The sequence below is a fragment of the Aptenodytes forsteri genome, unplaced genomic scaffold, assembly GCF_000699145.1.
Source record: "Aptenodytes forsteri isolate BGI_AS27 unplaced genomic scaffold, ASM69914v1 Scaffold137, whole genome shotgun sequence".
Classification (NCBI taxonomy): Eukaryota; Metazoa; Chordata; class Aves; order Sphenisciformes; family Spheniscidae; genus Aptenodytes; species Aptenodytes forsteri.
The window spans coordinates 4,577,230-4,591,964 of record NW_008796221.1 but is presented as its reverse complement, the minus strand read 5'-3'; the positions used below and the strand labels follow the sequence as shown (position 1 = coordinate 4,591,964).

Below are 14,735 nucleotides of genomic sequence, written 5' to 3'. Positions count from 1 at the left end.
GAAAGAGCGGTTAAACATTGGAACAGGCTGCCCAGAGAAGTGGTTGAGTCCCCATCCCTGGAAGTATTTAAAAGACGTATTGATGAGGTGCTTAGGGACATGGTTTAGTGGACACGGTGGTGTTGGGTTGAGGGCTGGCCTCGATGATCTTAGAGGTCTTTTCCAACCTTAATGATTCCATGATTCTATGAAAATCATGATCAGAATGAAGGACAGGATCTGTAATTATGTAACATGGCTCCCACTGCAAAGCCACATGGCGCCTTTCCTACCCATTCACAAATGTAGTATTTCTGACACATGGATATGATCAGAGCAATTCCTTACCTAACCTGAACACAACCCTCAAGCTTAGGTCATTTAATAACATATAGCTACACCTTAACTGACAACCTTTTTTTTTATTATTTTAAAAAAGCAGGAAATGAAAAATACCACACGCCATCAATACAGAGTCAGCTGGTAGGACACCACTTCATGTGTGCTTGGTACTGTCACACTGGGCAAAGGATGGAAGGATGGAAACTCGCCAAGAAAAAAGTCACGGCAATACTGCTGGACCACTCATTTCACATAGTACTGCTTCCAAAAATGTCCTTAATGACTTTGGACTTGTTGTACAAGCAAAGCAACATGACAAAGAAGACTCCTTGCTCTCCTTTGAGAGACTTGGACAACATGGCTAATGGGATATCTGAGCTGTATTTTGGCTGAAAATAAACACCACCTCCAGCTCCTGCTCCAGCAGACAATCTTTTTGAAGACACATGTAACAATAAACATTGTGGAATAAAGAGAATTAAATATGAAACAAGAGCAAGGTAGCCTAGAAGGGCATTTTCTGAACCACATCTAGGTACAACAAGGAATCCAAACTTGAGAAAGCAAGTGGGACTACAATGGCATTAAAACACTTCGGTACTTCACAGTTCTTGGCTGCTTCAGGGATTGGAGAGAATCAAATCATAATTTCCAAAGACAACCTAAATACATTAATTGGGAGTTTGCAGTTCCACATCAGGAATGTTTCCCTGGCCATTAATCGCTGTTACAAGTTCCCCTGCAGAAAGAGCTGTTAAGGTCTTCAAACCAATCCCTACTCAGAGCTGTTTTCAGTCTGATACAGGATCAGCACTCACAGTGCTCTGACCCATTTTCTCAACCATACAGGAATGAAAGCAGATCCTGAGGGGGTTTGAAACAACGCATTTTTGGGGTGAGCTTGAGAGACTGATCTCTATTTTTTACATTACTATACAATGACGACAACTGAATGCAAAAATTGTATGTCAGTGCTGTAAGATTGTAAGATTTCTACAGCATTTTTTAAGGGCAAAAACCCAAAGTCTGTGGCAGAAGACAATTCCAGTGTTTTTGCCTCAAATGCTTTACTATCTTTAAAGCTTACATAACAAGAAAACAGAAATATAATTTTCTCATTAAAATACTGAAATTCCATAAACAATTGTGAATCTGAATTAAGATACCCCTAGTGGCAGAGATTCTTTAGGCTTTTTTTTTCTCCTTAAGTTTGAGAAAGGGCTCGCATGAAGAAAGCAGTAACACTTATATAACATGGAAAAGAATTCAAGTGTAAGGGGCTGGAAGACCTCAAGTACTGTAAGAATATTATATTCCCTAGGTGTGATATTGCTATTAAGTACCCCACTTTCTTTAAACACAATCCTAGACAGACTTCAGCCTTTCTATGTGCCTTCAGCTACAATACTGTATATAAAATTAGCAGGGGGTAGGTACAGCTTTAAAGGAAGACAAATACAGGGTATTCAATACCATAAAAAGGTACCAAATTCAACTGAGGTTTACAAAATGGCAGGTAAAAAGAATGAAAAGTCTCTATAGTAATTTTGCAGTTAGTTAAGAAAAGAATCAATCAAAGAATTAAGGACCAAAACTGTGGAATATTTTCTATGCTTTGTTTTCAATGTAATAGAAAAAAATCTACATTTTGCCCCCAAATGGAAGAGTAAATTTGGAAATGGATGTTCTTTTCTGTGTATTAAAGCAAAAGCTAGTATTAAACTCCAGAGAAAACATACTTGCAATTTTACTTATGGGTTAGTTACTTCCAACACATGGCTTGCTGAGCTTATAATATCTGTAGGATTTTATGTTCCTTTCAATCCTCCTCCTCTCCCTCTGAGCTCTGCAATTCTTCTCATCACCCACGCCTGCAAACTGTGTCTAGTATTTGAGTCTTCTCCTCCTCCTCACACACTTACTTTTTTCAGACATGTATTTGTAAAATACAAAGATTTGAATAAGTTTTCGCTTTTAAAATAGAGGAAGATATTTCTAAATGTATTTCCAAAACTATCTTTAATGAGAAGATGCATGTAGCTTATTTGTCCTCAAAGAGATACTACAGAGTGTTTCAGAAAGTTGAATGATTAAGTTTTTACTTTTTCTATTAAGATTTCTAAAAATATATAATTTCAGTTTTACTGTGTTAAAACTAATTCCACAGAACGTTACCACATATTTTATTAATAAACTACACTCTTTCTTGTCAAAGTTTAGAATCTAAAGTTGTGATTTGCAAGCCTAATCTGGTGTTTTCACTGCACTTGGCAAGAATTTGAGGTATTTCACTGTTTTGCTACTTTATGCAAGAAAAAGGAATGGAAACACAGAAAACAGTTGCATAGATTCTAAGATGGGAAGGAAACATGTAGTTGTACTATTTCAGTTAGACTTTGACATTTAAAATATACATGTATTTCCCTCCAAACTTGCTTATTTTTGACTGCAAGGTTAAAATGCATCAAATGAAAATTAGAAATGTTCTCCAAAATACTTCCTTTTGATTAAGAATGCTTGAGAAACTGAAATAAAGGGGAAAATCATCAGTAGCTATCTGATACGACATAATTTATGACAGTGTATTTGTGTCAAAATGTTAGAACCATCCTCATCAGGTTTCCTTACTAAATAAACAACTGTTTTTAGGAGGTTTATTCTTATAAAATACACATTGTATTGTTCTTACCATACATGCTGTACTCCAGATATCAGCAGGTGTACTGTAACCTGCTCCTATTAAAACCTCTATGGATCTATATTGTCTTGTCTGGATGTCTTCTGTGAAGTGTTTATGCTAAAATAGAAAGAATCACATTAATGGAAAAAATGAACAATAAAAAGGCCTGTTCTAAATAGCGAAGGCTAAATAGCTAAAATGATGTAGCTATACTTACCACCCAGCAGGCATTCCCCAGGTCAGCGATTTTAACCCTAATTTTATCTGCGTTTCTTGGGTCCAGTGGATTCACCAGTAAGTCAGCAGCACGAGTTTTTGCTAACACAAGCAAAATGCAGAGTAGTTAGTATTTTGAACATTCTATTCATTATATCTAAGCAGTTTTGCCTTGACATTTTATCCAGTTTTGTAATACATTGAAGACATCAAAATCATTTGCTGTTACGAGAAATTAAAGCAACATAAATAGGATTTCTTACCTTACATTTCAAGTGCAAACTTTTTGCATTCTTTAACTGCCAAATGACTATTATTAGAATATCCAGAGGAGCTTCTAAGCAAAAACAGTACATATGTTTCCAAGAATAGATTCAGACAGAAAATGTTCAAATTCAAACTCGAAGAACTCCACATGAAAGATACGTTCTTGGAACAGTTTGGTTGAGAAAATAAATTCTGCACTTCCATTCTTGGCTAAGGTAAATAAAATTTGGCTGGATTTTTTTCCTTTTCTTTTTTTAAAATCTGTCCCAAGGGGAAAAAGACTCACCAAAACCTGGCTAATTTGAGAGCCTAGGAGACTGTCACCCATTCCACAGATAATTCAGCGTTGAGTCAAAGTTCTCTGAAGGTTCTATCTGCATTGAGTATGAACCAGACTAAAAAGGCAGAACTTTAATCAAATTAATCCTGCAATCTTTAGAGGCTCTTGGGACACTGACGACCCTAACGTGACACTGGAGGACTGCTGCTTTTCTTTGTTTTGACATACCACCTGCTAGCTCCTAAATTGCATTGGAAAGAAAGCGGATTGACTTGAACATGGAAGACAGACCCAGGTATCACAAATCACATAGCAGCAGAGGATTCATCTCAGTTTCCTTGTCCCAAAACTACTAGTGGTAAGGTAAGGAAGAGGTACTAGATCCAAAAGGCACCTGGGACTCCAATGGGGTCTGTTAAACTGGCGTAAGACTTGGAAGAGGAAAATACACCAGACATGGGACAAGGAGAAAAAATACAGGATGTCTAATGGTGAGTTAGGAGTGACTGAAATCAGATGAGGATCTTCAACTGCTGGAACAGCAAGCCTGAATGGGGCCATCAGGGCACTGAAATACTGGCCAACCAGAAAAGAAAGTGGCAGGATCCACCAGGGGAGAGGAGGAAAGAAAAGACAGGACTAAACAGCAGAAGACAGAAGGAGCAGTGACCTCAACAAAACAGTCCTCTAAAAAAGCTGGAACGGAGTCCAAGACTCAAGTTTAAAAAAAGCACCAATATAGGGCATAAAAGTAAAATACACTGAGAGAATAAGGTTGCAATCCAGCACTTAAAAGACAGGAACTAGTAAGCTTAATATTAAAATCTTCCTTTACAAGCATGCTGCGTAATACAGTCTAATTTTTTTCTTAAACACAATCACATGCATTATTCAAGAAATAACAGGACCTTTCTCAGTTCAGTAGCCCTGGCAAAAAAAAAGATAGTGCTAGATAAATCTTTGAAAAACGTCTTGTTGAAGGTGAAGGACTGCAGTAAATAAAGAGGATTGAAGGGGGAAAAAAAGCCTCATCAGCAAGACATCTGAATATGATATTAGAAAACGGCTTTCTTCAACCTTCTTCTAACAGAGGGACCTGACAAGGTAATAGGCAAGTGCCTACACTTTTGTGTTTTTCTCAGGAACTCATGAAGTTTATGTCCTGTATTTTCCGAGAGATGAATATGAGACCTTGGATTCTGAATTTAACAAACACGGATCGTTCACAAATGAAAGTGAAGTCAAAAGGAGCATACTTTTTAGTAAGTACTCTCAAAAAAGCACCCAAAGGAGTTCAACCCAAGCACAAAATCAGTGAGCTTTTCTGGTTTTCACTTTTGTGTGTCCTAGTTCCGTAAAACTGAGAAATATCACCTCCTCTTCTCACAGTCTCAGCATGATAGCATACTTAGTAAACATTCAAACACTGGAATGAGGGGGAGAGTCATGAGGAAATTAATAGATCTATCTTAAGGGCATTTGGTCATGCAGTTCAAAACTTGAAAAAGATAAAAACTTAATAGCTGCTCATCCACTGAACACAAATTGGTCTGTGCACTGAATGAGGCAAGTATCCCGAAAAAATGAGACCATGTTACTTAATAATGTATAGCAATGCCTAGACAGAGAGGAACAAATAAAGTCTAATTCTATACAAGAAAAGGGCACTAAAGTTACAGTGAAAAAGTAGCACCATTTAAAAATATTTAATAACCTGCAACTCTTGTATCTTTCTTCTTTCTAAATACCTTAAGCTGTTTTATTACTGTTTAACCCAACATCATTATTGATGCCATCAATATTAATAACGTTCAGCTTTTCCTCTTTCTGTGGAAGAAGTGAGCTATGGCTGAATTTACTATCTTTCTTCTTTCTTTGCACAAAAGGTCTGTTGGTTTGTTTCTCCAGCTATGGAGATAAGCTGCTCCCATGATGACAAAACCGGCTTTACTCTCTGGAGGCATGAGTATTTTACACCCCAGGAAAACAGCAGTAGAGGCTTTCTGCCTATATAATGCCAGCAGCACAAAGGAAGAGGCTACCAGGCATCTAGGAACCTCCTGTACATTGTTTCACGGACTACAGAGTATAAGGAGATGGACTGGAAGACTTACTTGCCTGGATCTTGACATTTTCCAGAAATACAGCTCTACTCAGTTGTATTCTATTTCACATTTCTTGCCTACCCGCAGATTACCTTACCTGTCAGGCTCTGTGATAAACTGTGTGAATTGCTCTTCTAAAGTCTTGAATCAAAAAATAACACTCGACCGTATTTTTCAGTACATCTCTACTTAAATTTAGTAACTTCATCTGGGACAATGTTGATGCAGGCTTGGTGATCTCCCTAAGCTATCTCATTTTCTTCTATCCGCTTACAGATTTAGTCTCTCAGTATTTTCTTTATTGAAGTTAAAACCCATATATTTATCATTTAGCCACTGGCACTATAAATAAAACCTACGTGTAATACCCTGGAGCTATTTAATTCAACAGCAAAAATCCAGCTCTTTGCAATGACACCAAGATTGTACCTTCCATGTCTTCAATACATAGGATTTACAAGCAAAAGTTTTGGATCTGAGCTGTTCTGGTGGCCAGAATTTAAATGTCCAAAACCACACTGAATACAGAAAAGCCATAATGAGTTGAGGGTTGGCAACATGCCTTACAGAGACAAAGACTTTGTCTTGTTGAGTTTTAATAAAAGGTTAAGAGAGGAACTGGTTGAAACAAAAAAGAACCATTAATGAATGAAAGCACAGCATATTACAGAATTTTTTAATATGACTGAGAAAAGATATAACAAGAAGTAATAGCTAGATGCTGCAGCCAGACAAATCCAAACTTGCTACAATTCTTCTGACACAATTCTGAGTACTGACGAGTGGAACACACCTCAATCACACTAGATTTTTTATCATTTCATTTGTCCAAATCAAGAGCGGGTATCTTTTTGGAAAGTATGTTTTAAACCAAACATAAAGGTTACTGGGCTTACTAGATGGTGTATTACTGGCTTGTTATAAAAGGAAGTCAGGTTACATGATCTCATGATCACCTTCTGCCCTTAAACTATGGGAATAATGCTTACTTGCCACTATAAACTTCCTTTTCTCTTTCCTGTGTAGACTGACCTGTCAATGCGAATATTTCATCTACAATAACTTATGTAATAACCTTAAAAACAAGTTCTACAGCAGGGAAAAAAACCCAAAACCAAACACAGTTCTGCTTTCCTCTTAAAATTTAAGATGGTAGATTTGTTTGAATTTAGCAAGAATGTTTTTGCATTGTGTTCCAAGCTCCGTCTATCAAACTCCCAGGTTTGAATGCAAGAAAAATAATCCAATTTACTTAAAGTAAGCTTAGCTAACCTATTGCCTTTAATGAGACTATTACAATTTTTTGCCTTTCTATTCCACTTATTTGCCTCTTTTTTTAATGTAATACACACTCATGCTACTAGAGAAAAGTCTTCCATCAACCCAAATCAAAAGTCTTTTTTCCCCCTCTCTATTTCTAAAAGCCATTCAAAATGAATACATTTGCTTTTCCTTGAAACCTGGTCCTAGGAGGTCAAAATTCACCAGAATGCTTTGGGACCAAACTAACTTAAAAGCCTCCTCTTCATTTCTAGATACCTGCTCTGCCTTTTTGCCAAAAGTCTTCTAAGATGAAATACTAAATTTAAAATAATCGTAATTGAGATTTTGCATTCACATGATGTATGATTCAATGAGAAAAATGTTCAGTGTAGATGAAACCAAGAAGATTAAATCATCCAGCAAGGAAAAAAGGGTTCCCAGTAGTGCACTGCAGCTGTACCCCAACCTTAGCTACAGTTAATCTGACCCCATATCTTACCTCCCTCCCCAAGTCTGGAGAGTGCATAGGAAAGAGAGCATTTGGGGGCAGTCTGCACAGATTTCTCTGACTGCAGACTGCCACATAGGCACCATCTTTTCAGTGGGCACTCTTCAGACTCAAGCACGAAGCAGGCCAGGACATTAGTAGGTTTGGCACCGACCCAGAAACTAAAAACATTTAAAACACTTCACCTGTAGGTAGACAAAAGTCAACATCACTGAGAAGTGCTAGACCTATTGTTCAATCAAAGTCAGGGAAATGGTGTGATAGAGTTCTTTGTTATTGAAAGGTCCTTTTGTGTTACTGAAAGAAGTGTGTGACAGCCTACCCATAAGGCTTGGTACTGAATTTTCACAAAAAAACCCCGAACCAAATAAAAAGTAAAATCTGCATACACATGTCATTGAACACAGATAAAACATATACATAAGGTTTAACCCCACTACTCATAAGACATCACCTACAGCTCCAAGACACTTCAAGCATGGTATATGCCACTAAGAGGAATACTTACTTTTTGGCAAATCCCCAGTGCTCGAAGCTGAAACTGTTCTGCTCCTGTCGTGAGATGGGCTGCTCTCCTCTCTTTCAGTTACAGTTGATCCTTCAGAAACAGCAGAACCACAAGCTACAGACTCTAGAGCCCCAGAGAACACCGAAGCTGAAAATTCAGAGAACTGTGACTCAGGAATTTTATGACATCCATTTGGCAATTCACCATTGAACTGTTCATAGGAGCTGCTATAAGAGTAATCACTTTTTGCATTTGGCTCATCAAGATTATACTCCTCTGGATTTGGACATTCTTCCTCTTCCTCGTCTTCATCTTCAATCTGTTGTTCCAATAGGAATGGACCGTTCACAATATGGCCATTTGTTTTGGGGGATTCTATCCACTTAGGGTCTGTAGGGTCAGTGTTGACAAGTTCCTGCTCAACATCGTCATCTTTTTCAGTGTTTTCTTTCTCTGTGTCTTCTTTTTCATCCTGATCTTCTGCTTCACCTGAAAAATTTCAGTGAGCAACACATTAGATCATACATCAATATACCACTTTGAAATAAGGCATTCATAATTTTTAACTCTTCAGTAACTACCTGACTTCTGACATATCACAAAAGGAAACACTGAAATATGCAAAGACCTTAAAATCTAAATTAAAGGCAAAAGAAAGAACTAATAAGGCTGTTGGAAAAAATAAACAATGGGAAGTGGTTCAGGAGGGAACATTCAGAAGAGAAGAATGTTATGAAGGGGGCATATATGAGGCCTTGAAAGCAAGCTTTACAAATCTATAACCCAATCTGTGTCAAACAGGGAGTCATCACAGAAGTAGGAAAATTCACAGTAAGAGCAGAACAATACTAATCCAAACCAAAAGACAGTCTCAGTAGTTACATTTTTATCTGAATTGGAGAAAGTTGACATGAAAACCGGGGAAGCCAGAATGGAGCTGGACCATAACAATTATGTTCCAAATCACCGGGACTAAACAAGAATTTTAACAAGACATCTTAAAAATTTTAGTGAAGAAGCTGCAATTATTATTACCTGATAGATCATTACAACAAACATTGTAACAAGAAAAGGGGAAAACATTAACTACATTAATGTTACAGAATACAAATTTGACTTATTTTTCTTCTATCTCACCAAGATACTCGGTTATGCCACTTAATGTGGTATGACAGCTGACTGTGCTGTTGAGTTTTCTGTGTGCTTTTTTGTGGGATTTGATAGCTAGATTGCTATTGATGTTTTTCTTCACTTCTACAGTAGGTTTGACTTTTCCTTTTTAGACTTTGTAGCTATGACTTTACCTACAGGAGAAAATGAAACTTAACGATCTAGGACAGTTTGGAGATTTTGTTCATTGTACCAGATGCAATGCTGCAATTACTTTCCCCTCTGAAACTGTAAATTCAGGGTCAATAAACGCAGGTAATACTAACCATCATCATTTCCAGGTTCCTCATCTACTACCTCTTCTATATCAGCTGTTTTTAGTTTCACCTCTGGGTGGTACTCATCTTCTTGTTCATTTGATGGTACAGCTGAAGTTACATTTTCTTCTATTTTTTTCCTTTCGGCTTCTCGCTCTAGTTCTTCTATTTCCTGCAGGCGTTTTTCTAACAGCTCAGCTTGTCTCTTCTGTTTTTTCTTCAGTTTTTTCTTTTTGTTTTTGGATATTTTTCCAACCTGAAATATTAATACAAACAAAAGAAACAAAAAAAAAACCCTAAACAATTATTCACAAGGCATCTCACACCAAATTCACTTGCAGCATGATTACTTTTTATTTGAAAATACTGGACTGCAATTAATATAGTAAATATGTTGCTTTTTCCATTTTACTTCAAATCAAGCATGATGTAGGGTTATATGAAGCAAAAAAAGCTATCAAAAAAAAGCTATCAAAATTTTACACAGTTATACATATTTTTACATGGTTGTTTATTAGATACAAGAGCAAAATACATCTAAGATGCCATAGTAAAATTCCAGTGATCCTATAATCTCAACTAGGCGCAATAATCTTAAACTTCAATCTAGATTAACAGATGATTTTGTATGTGGAAGATAGTCTGCTATCATATCCAGTTATTTACATATAAATTTTACACAAGATTTCTCTCTCTGTACAATGCAGGTAATGACCAGCAAAAGTATGCTGAGGAAAATGATATGAGAAAGCCAAAGAGATTGAAAACGGTAAAGAATTTTACATAAATCCTGTGTTGTTCAGCTATTTCCCTGTGAAAGGAAAGCATTTTTATTATTCACTTCTGGCCCAAAACATATGAATCACAAACAACAGATGGCCATTATGAAAAGTTTCACATTTTATATAACATAAGGACTGAAAAACTCAGGTACAATAACAAGGAAAAGAAAAATTAACACATCTGAGCTAGGATTGAAACACTTTATTATATTTTAACTAAATTCTGACTTCTATTTTTACTATTCGATAAATGAGATCTGTCCAGTTTTCATTCATTGTTTCAATACCACAGTAAGAAATCCTCATATAATTCAAAAATAAAGTACAAGGTACAAAGGGAAATATTATTTTCTCAAAGGTTTATCTGTAAAGCCTGTTATCTTCAAAACAAGCTATATGGGACAGTCAAAAAAAGTTAATTTGACAATCCTAATAATTTTCATCCATGTTGTATGCTCATTGAAATTATATACATTCTATATACACAGACGTAGAAAGCAGGTTTGACCTTAGATATTTCTAAACAGCTGTATTATCAGTGGTTATTTGCTATATGTATCTGGCAAAAAGATCTTTCAAACCTCATAAAAAACCCTCTCCTTTAAGGCCTTGATGATTAAGGTCTTGAAGTCCTTAAGCTATCTGCAATGCATGATATTTAGTGCATGCACCCTTTTTTGTCAGCATTTGAACGGAATGGATTATTCCTCGAGAGATGAAAATGGAAATGCTTAACTTTCTTTGACATAGCTATAGAATTATGAGTCTATGAGAGTTTCCATCAGAAAAATACTGTGCTTAAAACTGGTAAGACCTTAGAAGAAAAGTGTTCTTTGAAAGATAAAAGCTTTATTCAAAGGAAGCTTTTAAAAAGGATAGAGACTACCAACAGTCTAATAGCTACTAATACCTACAGAAACACAAAAAATAAGATAGTTAATTTGAATTATATAACAATACTTACAGGCTTTTGTTGTGGAGCTGTACTCACTAAAAAGAAAAAAATAAAATTTTAAAGATATATTTTCACAAAAACAACTCTATAAAAGCAGAAAGTAGTAGAAATAATGTAAAAATATTCTTAACTAAATATAAGGCACCGAATTTTTTTTTTAGCCAGATTTTTTACACTTTACAAGTACCTGCTGCCTGAAATCATTTGATGTCTCCATTAGAGCATCTGGAATTGGAAGGAGCTAGCATCAATTTCTGTTCACTCTGTTGTGGTTGGTGGAGAGTTAATGAAAGTCAGAAAGGAAAGTCTGAATCAGTAAAGAGTGGACAGAAAACATTAAATGACTGCAGAGTTGTCACAGATTAAATGTATGTAGTCAGCTGACTGAGCAGGTATAGACAGATTTTAAATAGTTCAGGAAATATCAACAAAGACTACTACTGTGTTGCACTCAACAGAAAAGTCAAATACTCATGTTTCCTTTGTTCTGAAACAAGGTAGTTTGATTGCTAGGACTAGAGGCATGAAGAAGTGCCTATGGCAAAAAGCACGCCACCACAGAAAAAGCATCTCCAGCATGGACCTCTTCCTAAGCATCTCTCAGAAGGACACCATCAATGAGTAGGTCTGATGAGATTACAATACTAACTGTGAAAATGCACAGAACAGCAATACAAGCCACACAGCAACCCCCACATCCCCAAATAATCAAAACTAATAGAAATAACCAAATATGGGAGACAGAGGCAAAGTGGAAGTGAGAAAGGCGAACTGAACAGGGGAGAACCTCTCACGAACTTCTTCAGACAGACAGGCATATGGCAATTAACAAATGCAAAATAAAAAACGGAGACAGTTGAGACTTCAGAGTTCTTTTATAGGTTCAGCTCCTGCTGCTAAGTTCAGGGAATAAACTGCTTGTATGCCCCCGAAAGGGCCAGGTTTTCAAAAAGATTCTTAAACTTGAGTACTATCACTGCTCTAAAAAGGGAAATTATGCAGAACCTATTGTTGAAATGCTGTAAAGAAAACACATCTTCAGCTCCTGTGTGGAAAGCCATAGATTTAATTACAACTTGCTAAGAACAAAGTGTGATAAGAACTCCATCAATATATTCCTTAAAATAATATTTATTTTAATGTCAGGAAGCAATATGAAGCTGCATGAACAAAATCAAGTTACTTCCCACACAAATAACATACAGCCTTTAGCTATGTGATCACACATTATATAAAATTCAATACAATATATTCACAATTTATAAGATTTTGCATCTTAACATATATAATACTGTGAAATATTTATGGATTTTAACCACAGTATTTGTTCCTGATATAGCATGTATTTTTATTATACCTCAGAGATTTTAACCCATGATATATTTTCTGACAATATTACAAAGGTATTTAAGTATTATTATTTCTCCACTGCCTGTAGCTCATGTGCTCGATTGGCAAATAAATAGCAACCATGGTACTAAAGCTCACTAGAAAAACCACACTTCTTCCTTGTTTGTCTTTACTGATTGCTGTGAACTTCTTTACCTTGGTTTCTCCTAGCTAAACATAATGTACAGTTCCTATCTAAACTCTTGGCAAGTTTAACATAAAACATTTAATATACAGTGCTAGGGAGAAGGGCTTATCACAAATTCAGTTAGGTACAATAAATTCCATTTTCAAGGGTGAAAATCTATGGACTCTAAGACTTTTCATTGCATTCTGAGAATAAGTTATAACTGATGAGAAGGCAGATAATTTCACAAGGACACTGATGAACTTGTAATGGAACTAGACACATAATTTAGGTAAGATTATTGTCAATATTAGAGATGCAAGGCTCCAGTGCAGCTAAAACCCAGCCATTAAAGCTTGTGGGGTGGGAGAAGAGTAAGTTTACACCAATAAATCTTTTTCTCTATCTGGGGAGCCTGAAAACTTGAACGTGAAAAACTGAGAAGAAAGCATTTTCCTGATAGTTTCAAGAGCATGAATAAGAATTAACTAGGTATGCATTTTTCACATGCAATTATTAAAAATGTTAATTTTCATTAAACAAAATATTATTAGCATTAATATACTGATGGAACTTTACTACATTGCATTGAAATATACTATCATACCTGCTGAGCCAGAGGGGGGAGGAGCACCAGCTTTCTGCCACTCGGTAGCTTCAGCAGCCATTCTACGAACATAGGCATCATCCACGCACATCAAAATGTTTTCTGGCTTTATATCCATATGAATGATCTTGCACTTGCTGTGTAGATAATCTAGACCTTGAAGTACCTAATTACAAAAGGATTTTTTAAAAATTTATTTTAATTATCCAGACCAAGCTAAATGTATTTATTATTAGTACAGAGATGTTCAACCGACTGCGTGCAGTCCATATGTGGCCTGACAGGATAATTTATTTAGCTCATAAACCCAGTTATTGAGACTTTCATGAGTAAGACGCTGGCTGGATGAATTGTCTTGATGACAGCAACCTGCTCTCAGAGTTCCATTTCCCAAGTGCTCTTTAGCTGATCTGCACATGTGTAAAAAAAACTTGATACACCTTCCTTTGAAAAAGGAATTTGGCTGCTCAGTCAGAAAGGCTGATCCTCACTGGTTCATTGTTTAAAAGATAGTTATTAGAAATAAAACACTGCAAGCACTACATACTATAACTGGTCTGGTTTGTGAATAAACATCTTACAATTGATTATAAAAAAAGGCAAAAAGGGAAATGTGTTCTTGGGATGAAATGCGAACTATAGTTTTCCTCAGAATGCCAAAAGTAATTCAGCTTTTAATGTGACCAAGATGTCACATAAGGATTTGTCTACCTGTATTTGTCACATGTATTTTTCCACTAGTCTTTCATACTCTCTGCAGGTGATATTCTGCTAGCTCATCTCAAACCTGCATATCCAAAGTCTTAAACATGCATTCTGGGATGAAAATTAAAACGATTTTTACACAATGAAAAAATTTCTCAAATTCTGACTGGAACAGAAATACAATAGTTTGTGTGATTTTACAAGTATTTTAGGTAAGACCTAGGTATGATAAACCGTGGAAGTCAATTATTAAGTACAGAATAATGTAACAGCATAAACCAAGCTATTGCTATGATAATGTACATAAATATTGTAGAAAAATATCAGCAAGAACGAAAAAAAAGCAGAAACCTAGCTGACCCCACTTAAAAGACTTCTTTAAATTTTTATAGAATATTCTATGGCAGGAAACAGACCTCCAGACTCACAAGCTCCAGCTACAAGAACATCCTGCCATTCTAGGCATTTTATAAATAAATTAGCAAGCTCCTTGCTCTCAGGATCCTTTCATAGAATCATAAAACACAATCATAGAATCATTAAGGTTGGAAAAGACCTCTAAGATCATCGAGTCCAACCGTCAACCCAACACCAC

General features: G+C 36.1%; 1 protein-coding gene across 1 annotated transcript in view; it reads right to left on the bottom strand.

Moving 5' to 3' along the window:
- The window catches only part of SRPK2 (SRSF protein kinase 2), a 111,699-nt gene that overhangs the window by 17,904 nt on the left and 79,060 nt on the right, over positions 1-14,735 (bottom strand). The window contains exons 7-12 of the mRNA XM_009289049.1: positions 13,436-13,601; positions 11,322-11,347; positions 9,585-9,831; positions 8,149-8,637; positions 3,219-3,319; positions 3,011-3,118 (exon numbers count right to left, since the gene is read on the bottom strand). Of these exons, the coding sequence (XP_009287324.1) occupies positions 3,011-3,118; positions 3,219-3,319; positions 8,149-8,637; positions 9,585-9,831; positions 11,322-11,347; positions 13,436-13,601 (1,137 nt within the window). The remainder of the gene's footprint in view (positions 1-3,010; positions 3,119-3,218; positions 3,320-8,148; positions 8,638-9,584; positions 9,832-11,321; positions 11,348-13,435; positions 13,602-14,735) is intronic.